The sequence below is a fragment of the Pectinophora gossypiella genome, chromosome 12 (assembly GCF_024362695.1).
Source record: "Pectinophora gossypiella chromosome 12, ilPecGoss1.1, whole genome shotgun sequence".
NCBI classification, from domain to species: Eukaryota; Metazoa; Arthropoda; class Insecta; order Lepidoptera; family Gelechiidae; genus Pectinophora; species Pectinophora gossypiella.
Window position 1 is genome coordinate 7,851,814 of NC_065415.1, and position 19,121 is coordinate 7,870,934.

The window sequence follows — 19,121 nt, forward strand, 5'->3', positions numbered from 1 at the left end:
TGTAGTTAGAAGCTTATTCAATACAAGATCAAAGGGTCGCCAGTCGCCTCGATGGAAATCTTAGAACGGGAAATTGCATAATAATAACCAGCGATCGGTGTTGATAGATAAAGTGAAAGTGATTTTTAAATCCATTATTAATTATCCTAGGAGTTATTCTTTCAACAAAGTCCAGTATGCCGGTTTACTGAAATATTACCGATCTTGTCCAAGTAGGTAAGGCATAAAACACGATTTTATAAAACCCGGCATTAAATACATCAATGAAAATTCAAAACTTTAAGATCAATGAACTCAGTTAAGTAACCTCTACTTAAGCGCTACCCACTCCAATCACTGATAATAACACTCAAATAGATTACAACAGATACGTGCTTGAAAATTTTCCCTTTCTCTGATAGTATGAAACATAACTCAATAGTGGAGCGTCGGGATTCGAGGGCAACCGAGTGTAAAATGGTCGACATAGAGGGGCATTTTCAAACTGACCGGACACCGCCCCAGGCCGATGAAATATGTGAGGTGCACAGAGATCTGACATAACCTGTGTTAGATATTTCATTCGCCAGAGTTTTTGGAAATCTACGCGCAATTTCAGAGTGAAAACTGGTTGGAAATGATCGACAATTGAACAATTCGTAAGAATGAATTGAGCCTATTCGTAGCAATGAGCTTTGTATTCTGCTTGTATTGCTTGTCAGTAAAAGAGATGTCCTTAGAATAAATAGAACTACGTATAACAACCACACGTGTAACGTCCTTCCGAAGTAGGAACAACTTCCATAAGAGGGAGTTCGATAATGATGCGCCATTATCTTGTTCCTGACTGTACAAAAACAGTTTTAATCATAATTCTGCAAATAAAATACAATAATAAATACTTACATTGTTACGCGAACATGACATGAAGTTAACACGATTTGAATTGCATATTTGTTATGCATAGAATTGCGTTGACTCATTGTGGGGGTGGTTTAGACGCTACATCATGCGTTGCGGTCGGGCCGTTCATACTGTGTACGATGTTTCATCAAAATCGTTATACCTAATGCCTACAACTCAAATTCATAAAGGTACAATTTGAAGTGCTCTCACTTTTACAACCAGCAGTAATGTACAAATGTACGTCATAAAGAAAGTTAAATAAGTAATAGTTTTTAGTGAAAACACAACTTCAACATCATATCTTTCTTTTGTTCTTTTTGTGTTAAGTCATTTCGTGTATGTTAAATTTTTCGAAGTTACAATTGTAAGTTGTATTGTTACAGCGTCGTCATAATATGTTTTTTTCTCTTTTTGTTAAAACAAAACTACCATGAAAACTAAGCGAAATTTACCATGTTTGAGTATCCAAACTTTTAAACCCTTCCACCTTTTCCGGAAGGAGTACGGTGTGGGTAAATATGCTATCTATCAACAACCCCGCAACCAACATGTGTTTACTCAGAATTAAATTTATATTACCCTCATATGACCTTTTGGCTTGTATCGCGCTCGCTGGCATCAAAACAAAGATGATATTCATAGAAACATCTGAACATTTCGATTTATACCCCAACGTATCTAATGTTTGTTCTCTGTCACAGTAAAATATTTTCCAACGCCAAAGGGAAGCATTCGGTTGGAAAATAACAGGCATAAAGGACGTCCGTAGTGGGTCTGACCAAAATGCCAGCCTCAGATACGAAGCGAGAGTATATAAAATAGAAAATATTTCAGGTCACAGTTCATATTTGAAAAATGCTATTGTTGATAGATAGTGCTCTGGACAAGCAGGTATAGTGCTATGGTGATTCTTGTGTTACCTAATATTTTACACGAAAAAATACCAATATAATATATTATCAAAGGTCATTATGAAAATTCGATTAGGCGAAAACCAAACAAATAAAAAATTAAGTAGGTGCTAACTAACTTTGACCTTGTGAACGTTTAAAAGGTTACATGTGGGTAAATCAAACAAGGTTTTCAGTAGGTTAGTCGACATTTAAAATATACGTCGAGTAAAAATATCACATATCGGCCAAACCGGGAATTCCCGTGCGTTCAACTGGAAAATAGCCGACATAAAGGTCCGACATCCTGATACTGACCGGGGGTTGGACGCGATAAAATATAAGAGAGCTACCCTTAGGGTGCATCCACACTCAATGGATACCCCACAAAGTGCCGCGCTATAACTTGAGATTATCTATCGTATAAACTGCGCCCAGTTCGTATAATTATGTATCTCCGCTTTACGTCCCTGCATAAATATTGAAAAATATTTTAGATTTTCAAAGGCGGAGACAGTTTGCACGACATCTTCATTACTTTTTTTATATATAATATTCTGAGAGTGAAAATCAGACGCATAAATAAAGTGCAGAACAAGATGGCGCCGGCGACCACAGTGGTGGTGCCTGCAATTAATCTCCATTTCCTGCACGCGCCAAATCGTACGCCATTACTGCCTCTGTTTTATTTCATTAAATGGACCCGCCAAATTAATGCGCCGAAACGCTTACAAAGGTGATGAAAGAATCGCCAAAGAGAGGCATTGAATGTTTCCGAGCCGCTTTTGTGTCGGTCGGCGAAAAACGAACGCTTTGTTTGGTACGAAAACTTTTTAACATGAAATTACGGATGAGCAGTATCTATTCAATAATATTCATTCTTCAATCAACAACTTTCTATAGAATCAAGAACTTCGTTCGTGATACAAGCAACGTTGCGTTTCTTTGACTAAACAAATTACTGGCAATATATTTTTTAAATGATTCATGTTTTCATGATCGTGATTCTAACTTATTTCCCTCCATTTGCTGTCAACTGAAGTCGGAATCAAAATTACGATTATAGACATTTATCACGCATATTTTCTATTATGCTTTTTGTTAGTGTTTTCAGCTGTTTATAAACATTCTTACAGTTTTCGTTGACTATGTCACTTTCTCAGGTGCTGGAAGCGTCTATTTGAAATAGGCGTTCCGTTTTTAGTTGTCTTCAATATAATAAAATTGCACAATATCGTAATAGGCTCATATAGTGTGTTCTTCTGGATATCTTGTTAAATGTGGCATGTGTTGTTCCAGGTGCGGACGCTGTTCGTGAGCGGGCTGCCCATGGATGCAAAACCACGGGAACTCTACCTGCTCTTTCGAGCATATGAGGTCAGTTGGAACAAAAACACAACCTGTGTAGGAATATCACGAACATCTACTTGAAGGATGTTATTAGACATGATGACACTGCGGCCTGTTACACCCTTTTCAACGAAAACTTATATCACCAAATAACAAATACCCAGACCTAAAGAAATATGCTAGAGAACAAACACAATTGTCTACCAACAATTTACAATAAGCCGAAAACTTACAGGATCAAACGCTCAAGAAATCATTTCCTTAAAGAACGCCGGCATCAAATTCGATTCTTAGACTTTCAAATATTTACCACAAGGGAATATAAAACATAAACCGAATTCGCTCCCGTCACGCGACGAAGGAGATCTCGATTCGGATTACTATGTCGTAAATATCAAATGTCATGCCCCGATTCGTAATATTCGGATTGAATCGATTTAGTCCACCGATAAGGGGGATTACACTCGATTCTTGGCTGGCACGGATGGCACCGCAAACATAAAGGTGGCTAAAGCCGAGGGTTAGTTTTAGTGGATCGCGTGTTTCCCTCCGAGGCTGGTACAGGGACGTACCATTTTCGGTAGTTAAACGGCGTTTCGTCTGAATAGAATTTCACTATGACATGATGACACCGACAACTTAAGTAATTTTTGTAATGCGGCCCACATTACATAACAATTCAACTTTGAAACGTAGGAAATAATGCTAATACGTGCAACACGCAAACGTACGATTTGCTAAATAAACATTAATATTAATTTTGTTTTGTGCAGGGTTACGAGGGTTCGCTACTAAAAGTCACCAGCAAGAATGGGAAAACAGCTTCGGTAAGTTTTCCTACGCATCTAAAAAATAATATAATATATTACGTATTATAGATGTGAAGTAATAATACTGATTCTATTTATTTTGCTTTCAGCCGGTTGGATTCGTCACTTTCCACACAAGAGCCGGCGCAGAAGCAGCTAAGCAAGATCTTCAGGTTGGTATAGTTACAAGTTATTTATGCTACTGGTAATTACATGTCTTAAAAGCATAGCAATGTAACAGAAGCCAAAATTTAATATAAAGTGCTAGTTTGAACACGAATGAGCACTTAAGATATTTTGGGTTACGCTGCTACGCTATGATTTAGTTATTATATTAACGTCAACGCTACAATTATAACATATTAAATGAAGTTGCTTCTTATAACAGTAAACATAGGAGTGACTTCAAAATGAGGCAAATTCTAAATGGTTTCAGTTAGGCATTTACAACGGTACTCTTTCCAAAGACACCGTAGGTAATATAATAGTAAAAATGAAAATCACTCACACACTCGCCTTAATAACTGTATACTTTGAATGGCTTCGAGATACCACAAGTTACTACAACAACAATATATCTGTTAAAGAGACTGAGATACTCGGTTAAACTGACGCTATTGTAAATACTAAAACATACTGTAAGACGCACGGTGTTACTAAACCTCTTCTCATCACATGCCTCAACACAGCCAATGAGCACTATAGTTAATATTCTCATTGTAGACTTGGAATAACATTTTCCTGACTCGAGTAACCGCATCGTAAGTTATGCTAAACCCATGCACATATCGATAGACCACGTCGGGCTCGAGACGCGGCGACCGTCAGACACCGGAGAGAGATACATGATGTAACGGTGTAAATACGCAACTGCATGTCACTGTTTGACAGGTTTTGATGTCACACCCCGTGCACTGTGTTCCGTCACCATAGCAGGCGCAGGCGCGGACTTCAAAACTTATTAAACATTTACCAATTACTTATAAAAATACCTGTCTACCAAGATCTTATTGTCTTCCAAAGAAATCCCCCATTAGGTACCATAATAAATTAAAATACTTGGGGATACTGCAAATGGATGTGAATTCGGTAAACTCAAAAATCAAGATGAAACCAAATGCAGTTTCCTCGTCCAACCGCCCCGCGAGACCGGCCCCGGCCCCGCGGCCACGACCCTTCCATCGTCATTATATCGGAGCGCCGCACCGCTCGCGGCTGTTCACAGCAGGGCGTCCGGTTCGACCCCGACATGCCGCAAACGATTCGGCTGGAGTTCGCTAAAAGCAACACGAAGGTCAGCAAGCCGAAGCCGGCAGTTGCCACAGCCGCGCCAGCTGCACACCCCGCATTGATGCACCCACTCACTGGACGTAAGTACCGCCGAACGCACACACCGCCCGGCGCTCGCTCGACCGCCCATACCCACACGCCTCATCTCAGACTAATGACTACCATCAACTGTGTTTGTGTGATCCCACACTCAAGTACTCGCGTCCACACGGTTGTCGTCCGGTTTGTTGGACGGGTAGTCGAGCAAACGCAATTTTTGGGCAAAGTATCTGTGACCGCTTACACGTACCACGCAAGGCCTAGCTCCGCGAAGCTATTATCGATTAATCTGTCGGGTTCTATACCACTATTGTAAAACTTTCTACATGTTTTCATGATAACACTGCCATTATTGATTTCGCTAGAAGGGAAACTGGGCTACGTCTAAATTTCATGTAGTTTTGGGTTCACAGAGACAATTTACATATAATATTTAATTACATACATTAATTTTCTATCGAGACAATACGTGAAAACATGTCAAGCACACTGTAAATAATTAATTTCTATAGTATTCTAATGTCACGTTAGATACGAATGCGATCAAGTTGAGAGCAGGTTGACACGCTTCGGTTTATACGTACGCCATGTATTTGGCTGAATTTCCACCAAAGATGTGTGTGGATGTGTAGAGAGGGATGTGTTTGTTAACAACCGATAGGTAAATGAGGCAATTCTATTGGTTCTTAAGAAACACGTCTGTCGCTACGCACGCTCGCACATCTTTGATGTAAATGCAGCCTCGGTGTGGTGCTTGTGGTGACGTGTTGTGGTTGCGCAGACCTAGCGAGTCCGTTCTTCCCGGGCGGCGGCGCGGAGCTGTGGCACCACCCGCTGGCGTACGGCGGCGAGTTGCCAGCGCTGTCCCACGGACTGGTGCATCCCGCCATCCACCCGCAGATGGCGCCCGTCCGCTCCTACCTCTGACTAGCTGCCGCCGATAGGCCACACCACGTGAGTTTCATAATTACTTTATTACCTATTTACTTTATTGATATTGATGATAAGTACATATAGAAGACAAGCATCACGTAAACAGCAATGTAGTACGCATTGTGCTACGCTGCTTTACAACAAGAACATAGTCTCAATCAGACTGGGAACGCTAAATTAAAAGTCTTAACACATAAGATATACGGCACGACTATATCTCCAATTGGGTTAATCAAGAGTTTGAAATGGTCATAAAATTTTGACTTAAAACAGTCCCTGTCTTGACTTAAAAGTGTCCTACTCTCGATGGACACACTCAAGAGTCCCTTCCGTTCTACAGTCAGTGCACTAACATAAGCATACAGACTTATTAGGTCTCTCTTAGGGCAAGTGGATACTCATGTCAAGTCAATCACTGTAGCATTGCATCACGCGTTTATGAGAATGATATCGATAAATTGTACGAAGTATGTTTACGGGCAGACCCCCCTGACGCTGGGCGCGTGCGTGCTGCCAGCGCCGGCGCTGGGCTCGCCGGGCGCGGCGGTCCCCGGCGTGCCGGGCCACGCGCCCGCGCAGCACGCGCACCACGCCGCGCACCCCGCACACGCCGCGCATGCGCAGCCGCCCTGCTCCACCCTCTTCGTCGCCAACCTCGGCCAGTTTGTCTCCGAGCACGAGCTCAAGGAAATATTTAGCAGGTACGCGCTTATCGCTGCTAGTCTATGATAACAGAAGACGAAAGCTTTCGAAAATCATTAAAGAGGAATTTTTGTACATATCTGATGCCGTGCATTCTTTGAAATAGATAGTGTACGATATACACAATCGAGGGACATTCATATTAGCAACCCAATTCCTCTTTATTGTTTTCGAATCGTTTTCGACTTCTGCCTATATTATAGTATACAGTCTAATCTATGGTTTAAGACTGGAATCAAAATTGAAGAATACATAATACTTATTATGCATTCGCCGTAGCGTAAATCTTGTTTCACTGATTTTTTAATATGAAGACATTTACATTTCCTAAATTTACAGTCTTAAATCATAAACCACATGCATGGTCATACAAAAAATATTAATCAAGTGATTGACTAAGATAATCAACTCTATAATATAATCAAAACTGTATTCCACAGTGCATGTCGCACCGAATCACTATGTCGTCTAAGTATTGAGTCGCCTAATTTTATGTTCTGATATAATTCATACAAATAATGTAGCTTTTGAATGACTTTGACCGTAACGAAGCTAGATTATTTGTGTGATAAGCAAACGCCTGCACCCGTACCCACAGCATGACAGACGTCACTATCTTCACACTTGTCACTGGAACTAGCCGTATAGCACGACACTACATGATAAGCGCAATAAATATCACTTTCAGTTACAATTTGTGTCGCACTTCACAACAGTCGTCCTGTAAACTGAATCAAATGTCAACGTTGCACTGTTTACTTTTTGTTTTTATTATTTGAGCGGATCAAAATTTATTTTTACGACCATCCGCTAATCACTCTTGCTATAAGAAAACTGGATGAATTTGATTGAATGGAATCAATTAATTTCGAACGTAGAGTAACTTATTATCACTAAGCTACTCACGAAATGAGACACTCGAACGAGCAAGTGCAACCATACGTTATTCATAATAGACCGCGTCATTCGGAACTAGGTACGCGTACAGTAGCTACTAGGTAACAAAGCCACACTTGTCAAGCGTTGAGTGGGGGGGTGCGAGTGTGGGTAGTCGGACACGTGTGAGTGTGTACAGCTGCGCCGGGTTCACGCGACTGCGGCTGCTGAGCGGCTCCAACGGTGGCAGCAGCGGGCCGGTAGCCTTCGTGGACTTCGCGGCCCCCGCCGACGCCGCCGCCGCCATGGCGCGCCTGCAGGGTGCCCTGCTCCTCAGCTCCGAGGGCGCCATCCATCTTGAATACGCCAGGCATAAGATGGCACACAACGGCTGGATTCTCGCACATGAAGTATGCACGCGCACTGTTTCAACACTTTGATATTGCTACCCCAATTGTCCCAAGATGACAATGCTGATTCCTTTAAACGAGTTCAGAACTCTTAGGTACCAATGTGGTTGGTTGGCTGTTTATTCTGGCTGTCTAGAATTGCAACGATGGCTTGCAAAAAGGGCTACTGGTTCAAATATGTCTGCAAATTAAAGGCTTCTGGCCGAAGTCTTCTGCAGCTATTTATGCTAGTTAACTTGGCAGTACATGACAGCGGAAGCTCATTATGTTCCACGGAAAAACTGACCCATTCACTGAAAAGTATTTCATTGAATGGTATATTCGAGGATAATCTTTTCAGTTTTTATTAACATTCCTTCCAAAAGAACATAACGAAGTGTTAATCATTAAATCTGTATACTTAAACATATTATATATATAATATATATATATATATATAAAGTATTGCGAAAGGTTTAAGTTCTTTTTTCTTGAGACTTATGATTTAATATTGTGACTTATTTAATTGGACGGATGAACATAGATTTCACATCGTTGAAGTTATAAATGTCTTCACCATCTGCACAGTGCACTAGTACTTACATAATGCCTGCTTAATAATAAACAGTCTTTACTCTGGTCTAAGTCTTTTGAAGGATTTTTCAATTCTTGTAATAAAGAGTGTGAAATATACAGTGTTGTCTGATTACCAGGGAGCCAAAGGCGGAGAAGAGGGCGAACAGCATTAGCTCGTTCGTGGCTCTCGGCACTTGACAACCAGCTAACTGAGGGACGCGCAATCTTGATCCTCTGCATCGCATCGGAACTGTACTCCCAGGAGACGGAGCGAACACTACCTACAGCTACAGCGCGTGTCAACACTGCGGATAACAATGGATCAAGATGTACGGGTCACCGATGACGACCCTCTCGTAAGATAAGTAGGTCGCTCTATCTCCTTCTCACTTATGTTTCCGTCTCAATAGCGTCAGAGGTGGTGTGGTGTATCTTTTCGTTTATTATACCAAATTTAGTATAAAGGGTTATTGTATTATTATTAACATTCCAGGTTATTGTTTACCGTTCATAAAATATTATTATTTGAAATTATTAATTTCATAGAAATGTAATCTGTTTATTTAATATTATTCATTTTTATTGTGTATTATACGATTTATTTACAACTAACTTATTGTACGGGAATGTTTGTATATTCGTTTCTACAAGGCCGATGTATACAACTGAGAGGATTTGTTATGAATATAGTGTATTACCAGAAATTAAACATTTTAGGATAATATCTCATTCGAATAAGCTAAAAACCAAAGGTGCCCTTCATAGAAAGATTACGTTTTGTTAAATATAATATTTCAAGTTGAATGATTTTAATGAAGTTGTATGTAATAATTACGATACTTTTGTTTTAGCCTCGATAATGTTAGTGTATTAAATGAATTTCATGACTATTTCAAATTATATTTACCTAATACTTACTTTCTTAGTAATTTTTATAATGTTCAATCACTCGTTAAAGCGCTGGCACTCTAGTGTTGGTCTTACGATCCTTTCTACCTATAACTGGAATTATTGCAATAATGATAAAGATTGTGTGTGGGGGACTGGTACTGAGGTGTATACTGGTGGTACCAGCCAGTTGGTAGGGTAGCGGTAAGCGGGTGCTGGGTCGAGCAGCCGCGCGATACGGCACGCGGCCCTCAGTGCGCAGGAGTGCACCTCGCTGAACTCAGTCGCGACTCGCATCGCGCCGCTCTCCTTCTGCGGGCTCCTTTCCTTCTACGTCTGTTTTATACGACAACACACCAATATTTCTTGTGCCTTGCGAAGTTTCTCCTAAATTTTCGATACAAGTTAAACCTTGTGATTTGGACCCCTTGTTCCGGGCCCGCTCGGACGGCCCTAGTTGTCTTTACGGTTAGTGTGCGATGCGATACTATCGAGACCAGTTCAGTCTTGTTGCGAGAATTTAGCCTTGGCCTTATGAGAGTTTAATAACTAAATGTAATCATTATATTAATTAATTGTAATTAAATATTTGGCGACGAGCGCGCCAACGCTGAATAGTGAAACAATTATTCTACTATCTGCATGCTTTGACGAGCTTTTTGGTAATAATCTAATTTAAAATTTAGTAGTTACTTTTTATTGTGTAATCGTTAGGTCAATACTATAACTAGATAAGGGTATTTATTGTAGAAAATCAGCATAGTTACATTACTATTTAATGAAAGTTATTCATACATAATAATGAAACAATGTAATGAAATTTAAATTTACTGAAGTGTTAGGGTAATCAAATGGAAGATTAATATATTTTTTATTTTTAGCTAGTTGACTATCGCATACAGAGGAATACTTAGTTACCTATCAAGTTGCATGCGGCGCGCGGCGTCGCGCGTCGCGTAACGCCGGGCGTAACTACGCAGTACGCTACGAGCACACTGTACAACCGTGCGAGCGAGATAGCAATAAACCAAAAAATGAAATCTTAATGTTATTGTAGGTAGTGACGTATTCTGCTGATGAAAACATGTAAAAATTATACAAAAAAAAAAGTAAAAAAAAATCCCTGCTTAGGCTATAATAATAAGGTTTTGGATATTTGGGTTAAATGTTGAAGCGACAAAATATATTATACGAGGTATTCACGACGGTACGTCGCCGGAGATTCCGCATGTGAATTCTTATGAAAATCTCTTAGTCAATATATGATAGAAATTTCGTCAATTTTTGACTTAGCAAAATTTTATACGTTGTTTATAATAACTAAACTTTCACAATGTACCGAACGTCGTGGCGTAAAGACCAAAGATAAAGGATATACAATATAATTTTAATACTAACCTCAGACCGTACCAAACTTATATTTTGTAGGCAAATGTACTGGCAATAAAGTTTTGTAAAAAGACGCGAAACATTGTTGAAATTCCAAAAGTAATCTGGCTATTCAGGACAAAAATATGAAAATTACCATCAAATGATAGGTTGTATCTAATCCCTGCACTGTGTGGATTACGCACACAGTGCAGAATTAAGATGCCTTTACACGTTTGCACGTTATTTGTCATCTCACTAGAACCAAATATGTTACATAACACTGTTAACTATGTTTCTATTTATCTACGTTTTTAATTAAATATCACAAATGTTAATAATACCCACTGAACAACATGAACAACAAATTTTATGTAATTTGTGTAAAATGTCAGATTCTCTTATATTCGTCATACATTGTCGGTTTAATAGTTAAGCTAAGTCAATGTTTACTTATTTTATTCGATATGTAATGCTAATTCGTATGTAAGTAATTGTGTAATAATGTAGTAGTGATCTCCCATACCTTCGGCGTCGGTGTACTCGACCGCAGACTAAAATACAACGAAAAGTTAGATTTTTCTTTTCTGTTGTCTTGGTGTCTTTCAATGGCTTTAGCGAATTATAACGAAAAAGCTCTCTTGCAAGAATGATCTGATATAGATATCTGAAGCCATTGAAATACTAGACGTTTGGTTTGCACGTGATCGCCGCCATCTTGTTGCACGACTGTTGCGCATAGAGCGGCGCAGCGTCAAGATGGCGCGGGCGTGGACTGCGCGAGAGTCGCCGCCGCCGCCATGATTCCGTCCAACAACCGTAGATAGCGAGTAAGAGACGTCCAGTGGCTGCGGACACGGCTACGTCACCTTTTGCGGGACTACTCGATACATATCATCGTGTAATATTAATGTGTAATTAGAAGTAAAGAGCGGTTTCATAGAGACGTTTATTCTGTATTATCGTCTACTACTTATAATGCAATCGGCTGTATGTCACGCTAAATTCGAAATTTGTTTTAATGATGTTTATCACTTGGCAATTCGGATCCTCTGAAAGTAACCTTCGCTTGCGTGTAGCTCCAGTTGATTTACCTCTCGGCATCGAACAGACGAAGCGTAAAAGCTATATTTTGTTAACGTTTACTGTGAAATCGGGTAGACGGAGTGGTTAGAGATGGTCAGTAACGACCAGCGATGGTCGTGGTGGTGAGTAGGAGCCGCGCGCGTGACATTGGCTCGCATGTGATAGGGTAGAGTAGGGGTGTAGCATCGCCTTGCAAGTTAGGTTAAGTGAAGCGGTAACAAACAAACGCCGTGCATCGGAAACATATCAATTCTGTGCCCCTTAATAAATTTAGTTAAATACTAATCTAAGAGATACATATGAATAGAATAAAAGAAACAAAATAATCGTTTGGAGTATCAAATACATACTAAGTGTTGTTTTCGTACGTTGACGAAATAATAATGTGAATTAGATTGTGTTTATAATGGATCATTACGCATAGTACCCGAGTAGTGTCGCGCAAGTTTGGATTTACTTTAACTTATCGCTGCATAGATTTTAAATGTTATTTTTATTGTTATTTTAGACTATGATGATTATTAAAATGATTAAAATGATGATTAAAATATGGCTTAATTACCAAATTAATTTTAACAGTTCGCTTCGGATTCAGTATTAATGACCTTGTTTTAATTTCAGCAAGATTTAGTGCATTGCTGAAACTTATTTGTATATCGAGCAAAGTAAACCTTACAAACTATATAGTTAGTAATTAATTGTTAGATTTGTGTGACTTGGATTATTTAAATGCTTTTAGAGCAGAGGTAAAGTGTTATTGTGGTTTAAGAAAAACATAATGACATTGTAAAAATAGTGATAAATTTAGCTTAATTATATCATTATTACAACTTTTATAGATGTTCATTAATTTTCTTTTCTTACTTCATGGAGTATTGTGACATTGGACACGTCATTGTTATAATTCAAATAAATTTGAGCTCATCCTCAATCGAAGTTTTTATTCCGTGAACACCCTGTTGGTCGTGCGCACGGGCAACTTGTGCAAGTCTCCAACGACTCCAGTAGCTGCTCGGCTGCAGTCTGTTTCAACTGGTCATTAATTCAACGGATCTGTCCCAATCAATAAGTTAGTCCTCAACTTGTTACAAACGTCACTATGTTTCACATTTTTGTCGGTATTCTGTAATATTCGAAAGTTAGTGTCTAGTTTAGGATTACTGAGATTAGATAATAATTGACAGTTGAGCTTTTTTGATCTTTGCTTTGTAGACTTACTGCTTTGTGCGTCCTCTTGTAAAACTAATTTAAATTATTTTGATAAGGAATAGTTTTCGTATCGATGTTTTGTAAATTGGTTTTACAAAGGAGACTTAATCACTCGTTAATGATATCGGTGAAATGGCTATGAAGTCTCTTGGTTTCAATAATAATTAATGGCAGTGTTGTATTTATGTTATTATTAGTTTTAAAGCATTATAGGGTCCAAAGATTGGGAATAAAATTATGTGAGAAATTATCCCTTGTTTCTTTCTGAGTTTTTCACACGTTTTTTTTTTTTAAATAAATGTCAATCGCAGTACCTTGATACACTGATGATGTATACCATCATATTGAGTCTTAAAGTATAAAGGAAATTAAGCTCCTCAAAACATGTGTTCTTAAGCAAAGTTACAAGCTAATTAGCACTAAGTTTGGAGTGGTGAAACTAGCGTGAGTGGAGCGTTGTGCGCTGGTAATTATTTAGACAGTCAAAACTTGGAGCGACCTCGTTTGTGGCCGCAGCAAATTGCTGCGAATATCATTAATATCACATTACCCTCCAACCGTGAGCCAGAGTTAAATTGTGTTACTAATTAATTAACACCGGATTTCCCTTTTGGGGCAGGCATACATTTTATAAGAAACGTTAATCATAGCTGCCCTGAATCCAATAACAGCTAGTCCAGTCACAAAGTAGTGAAATATTGTAACTGCGAGCTGTTGTCAGGGAAATGAGTATATATGGAGCAAGTTACGCAACTGGAGTGCTGAAATATACAGTCGATTCCCAGTAGACCTGCATAGGTAACCAACATAAACATACACAACATATTCATGTACATAACATACATAAGCTCACAACTACCTCCCAATGGGGTAGTCAGAGGTACATCCATCGTAAAAATGAACTAAATACCCACAACTCACCGAGCTTTCTGTTCGACCAACGCGATAGGTGGTGAGCCGTAGCGCCGTCTATAATGGTCGAGGCAACTATGTTAGTGTAAACTGCACTTAGGATAAATTAATAACTGATTGGTGCGAATCCAGTACCTGCCGGGGTTGAACCGGCGCTCCCGTTTTAAGAAGCATGTCTGTATACCATATGGCCTCAATAATATGGAATAATATGACTTCTCTTTACTAAAAACACATCAAAGAACACTCTTCTTACCATACTTTAGTATTATCATTCACTCAACGATAGTAATTACAAAATCTAATGGAACGTAAGTATGAAATGCTTCAGAAGGTGTGAGAATGAAACGAGAAGGAACCCAGAGTAAGAAACGCTCCGAGAACACATCTATGAAATCGTTAAATATAGGTGTAATAATATAAATAATACCTACCTATCTGTTATCATTACACCTAGGTCGGAAATTCGTGACCGTCAAGATGACGAAAGCTTTACCATGAAATTATAGAACTCGATTGTGCCTAACAGAAGATCCTTCCATCTTTCTTAACGTTTTCAAATAAGTATATGTTTTATGTGACATTATTGTTTAATATGAAAACTGTTTATAGAATGTGTTATATTAATGTTAATATTTGTATTCCATCGCTCGAATTCGTTCTTAGTTCGTTCGTTTTGTATTTTACGGCGGGAAATATTCATGAGTTTATGTATCTATATCCTACATTTAAAAAACTAATTGAAAGACACTAGGTAAAATTTTCCGCCTTATTACTTATGATGGTGTAGCACTTCACTTATATTGAAAGCCCTCAAGGTACCTGCCATATTGCAATATGATAAACGGGAACGGTAATATCAACTCTATATTATGTACTACCTTCAAGTTTTGGTAAATATGCCACCGAATTTCCGACCTATGGATATCATGTCAGGCTTTATGGTTATAGCTAGAAACAGAGATAGGCTAATGCCTCAGCTCGTCGCGGCGTCTCCTGACAGCACGTTATGTGCCCCACGAGGACAAACTTTTAAAGGACTTGGTCTACTTTGCAAATTGCCTGGGCTCCATTTGGTCCACTCGTTAAAACAGTTTACAGCCAGTACTTTAATTAAGTTTTGCTAATGTATGAACAACAATGTTGCTGGCTACACCAGTTGATTTAAGTGCACCTGCTGTCGTCTTTGACGCAGTCGGCTAGTGTGCTCTACGGTAATAGGTCATGCTCTTTACATAGGTACGTACATAAAATCACGATTGTTTCCCGTTCGGGTATGCAGAGAGCAGGGCATACCACTTTCTACATGCTCCATATTACGATGTGACTTCATAGTAAAGAAACAGAGTAAGCAGGGACAAATTGAGAAAGTTAATCGTTAAATATGTAGAAAATACTCTAAAACACGTTTACAACTCACACCCTAGTTTTCGTTCAACACAACAGTTTGGCAACACGAGGACAATAATTTTCGATAGTCAGTCTAGTTGACTGCCTGTGTACTATTATATGGCATCTGAAATGATTGAATAATGGGATAATATATGTTTTTTTCTTAGCACACGAATCTGGGTATCGTTTATAATGAAATAAATAGAATCTGTATTACCGAGGAATGGCTAGTCTACACTCACACACCGCCGGCACGAGTGTGATATGATTCAGTTCGTAAGTATGCCATGGTAAGTTCTTTATAATATATATCGATATACAAAAGATCAAAGTGAAGTCCAGTTCAAAACTAACACGAGAAGTATGTACTGCTACTAGAAGAATACTACTTCATTTTATGAAGTAAAAATACATTATTCGATTTTGCGCCTTATAGCAAGGCTTTAGTATTAAAAAGTATCATAACAATTACCTAAAACAATAAAATATAGGTAACATTCTGCAATAACATCCTGAGCAAACTTAAACTAAAAGGAAAATCACGTTGTGTCTGGTAATTATAGATGTACGGATTATCTATGGTAATGTAGACAAAATAATGTGGATATATACGAAAGTACCTACACTACATCTACAAGTCGGTTGTAATGTCATTAAAAAGAACCGTAGACCTAGAAAGTGAAAGTAGTTGTAACTGTAGATAGGTGGGCACTTGAACAAGGCAATCAGCTGAAACATACACACAAATGTATTTGTGTATCTCCAGACATGTTTATTTGTACGTTTCGGATATAACCACGAGAGCTACCGTAAACAGAACGTTGATCCGTTAAATCGCGTATCATTTCGGTCGCTTCAACATTTGAAAGACGTATCCCAGATGTCTGAGAATGTTGCCACATCAAAGACTCACATCTGAGGATTTCTTAGGAAATTGAAGATTCGACTTATCGATATCGAAAATACACATAATTATAAATATTCGTTCCTTTTTACATTCCGAATGATGATGCAATATAATATTTATATGAAGTCACACAATATCTTCTACTTTCGTAATCTAGGTCAGAAACAATATTATACATCGATTTTTAAATCAACTTTTGGAGCGGAACACAGGCGTGTTGTGTTCTGTTTTATGTTTCATATCACAAAGCAATAGTGATTTCTTTAAACTTTTATTAAGCCAAATACTATAGAGGAATAGGTAAAGCTTACCTTTGCATGCAGAGTTTCCTGCTGAATAACTGTCGAAATTGGTTTCGTTCCAAAAAATACCAAACTGAACTAGATTGTGGCCGAATATTAAAGTTTTCTGGAAAGTACAGAACACCTGCGTATGCGTTTCAAACTACTTTTATTAGTTCCAACAGAGCTTATTCCGTAGTAGGATTATGAACGAGAGCTTCGCAGGGTTTCAAGCTAAATTTCAGATAAAACTATGATTCTATGAAGCACACAAATACACAATTCCAACGAACTTCACAGACAAGTTCATGTAGAATATTACTTACATAGTAGCCTTCATATACAAGCGCCTGAAATCAGCAATGTCTGAGTAAAGACGTCAAACGAATGAGTATATTTGAATGAGAAAATAGGTAAGTACTTAATACAGAGTTAAATAATCTACTTATATAGATGACAAAGTTACAGAAATACAATACATTTATTGAGTAAATGGAATGCTTGAAGAATTTTCTCATAATGATCAATGTGAAGCTTACTTTATGTAAAAAAGCTTATTATTATAAGATTAATGTATAACCTCATTGGTTTTTAAAAGATGTGTTGCTGTTGCAATTTCTTGTCATTTCTTCTCCTCAGCCATAACACCTTGCGAAATGACGTAAATTCAAAAATGTTACATTGACCTTCAACAACTTTATCTATGATAATTACTGATTTCATATATTTTAGAAGGTCATGTTTTTGTCAATTGGGAGGAGTGGAATAAAGGGAGAGAGGCCTTTGCAGTGGGATGGTGTAGGTTAGTATTTTTTTTTGTCGTCAACTTTAAGTAAGTCGATAACTTTAACACAAAATATTCCCCCATCTTCTGATTATGCAACTCAAAACTACTCTTTAATTTTTACCAAAAAACACATTACAAATATCCCCAAAGGCCCCAAACTGCATCGCTATTGAATGTAAGTAATTTACAAAGATAACGTTAGTGTGTGTAGTTAGTGTTAGCTTTCTTCTGAACTAAACTTATTCGTTGCATTTGTCACAAGGGTTGTTCCTACATCTATTTTATATGCATCAAGTTATGAGAAGTCCGCCGTAAGAGAGAGGCCACACAAACCGCTCCAGTGCGACGCCGCTATGATATCAACGTGTCGTGACTATTTATATAACTATAATTGGCTTTCTGTTTTTACCATAAGTTGCTACTAAATTAATTATAGCTGTTGTTTCTCCGAACATTAAATAAATGAATAAATAAATAACGCCGGAGCGTCACCGTTTAGATGTGACAACGGAGGGGCATCGTATCGTGAGGCCTCTCTCTAATATGCTAAAAGAGACTGGGAGATACTGAAAAACGGAATCGGGCGCATGTTGAATATTTTATAGCCGTTCCCTGTCTTGCTGCGGGTGTCATATGCATGAAAATGAATAAAAAATCTTCGAAGAAAAACTTACAAATTAATCATAACTAATGTGCTGCTCAACCGGACTGGTTTATAATATCAACAAATGGAGCACAGAACGTACTCCGCCACGCTTCAGTTTTCAGATGATCGGTACAGAAACAATTCTTGCGCCGTCGCCTTAGATATTTTTCGCCCGGACGTCGTATTGTCGTATTATTTATAATTCAAAATCTCTATTATTGCATTACAACTAACGCTATGGCTATGGTCCGTCAAAGGTCCGTGTTGCTCTATGTTACATTTTTAGTACTATTTCTGTTTCCCACAAAATATAATGTACAATCAAAGAGCAAAAAAAAGTTCAATCACTGAGCCCAGCGAATTATTTGTAAACAGTGGTGAAATTATGAACCTTTAGTTTGTAGGTGTTTTTGTTCTATTACAGAAACGACATGTAACCAGTTGATTTAATACTTTGCAAGAAACTGATTGGACTTTTGCAGCTTATCGTACCTATAAGTATTTCTTTAGCCGATGCAGTGAAGATGTCTTTACCTAACGAATTGTCCTCTGGGGAGATTGCCACCACTAAATTCAGAGGCGTTTAACTTGTTTTAGCGCAGGCAGTGTATAAATCTTCATCGAGAGACGAGGGAGACGACGCAAGTTGATACAACGACAATTGATAACTATAATGTATTTTCTATCAACATATACCTAACCTAAATGCAGATGGGGTAGTAAATATGGTGGAGTTTACACTTTTTATACATTTTTAGTTTGCACACCTGAAATGATTTCATGAGACTGGACCAATTTACTCCGAACGAATAGTGAAGGGTTAATTGGATCCTTTCCCACATAGAAAATGTCATTTACTTCCAACATCTTAGGACCAGTAGGTATGCACAGATAGTCCTTTTTAAT

The 19,121-nt window shown here is 38.4% G+C and overlaps 2 protein-coding genes across 9 annotated transcripts in view; both read left to right on the forward strand.

Annotated features, from left to right (window-relative positions):
• Positions 1-12,587, forward strand: part of LOC126371123 (protein couch potato) — a 178,722-nt gene extending 166,135 nt beyond the window's left edge. The window contains exons 2-9 of the mRNA XM_050016337.1: positions 3,075-3,152; positions 3,899-3,952; positions 4,045-4,107; positions 5,160-5,304; positions 6,045-6,172; positions 6,680-6,897; positions 7,974-8,184; positions 8,877-12,587. Of these exons, the coding sequence (XP_049872294.1) occupies positions 3,075-3,152; positions 3,899-3,952; positions 4,045-4,107; positions 5,160-5,304; positions 6,045-6,172; positions 6,680-6,897; positions 7,974-8,184; positions 8,877-8,912 (933 nt within the window). The 3' untranslated portion in view covers positions 8,913-12,587. The remainder of the gene's footprint in view (positions 1-3,074; positions 3,153-3,898; positions 3,953-4,044; positions 4,108-5,159; positions 5,305-6,044; positions 6,173-6,679; positions 6,898-7,973; positions 8,185-8,876) is intronic.
• LOC126371090 (uncharacterized) overlaps positions 1-19,121 on the forward strand; it is a 355,308-nt gene that overhangs the window by 221,929 nt on the left and 114,258 nt on the right. The gene's annotated exons all lie outside the window — the stretch shown is intronic.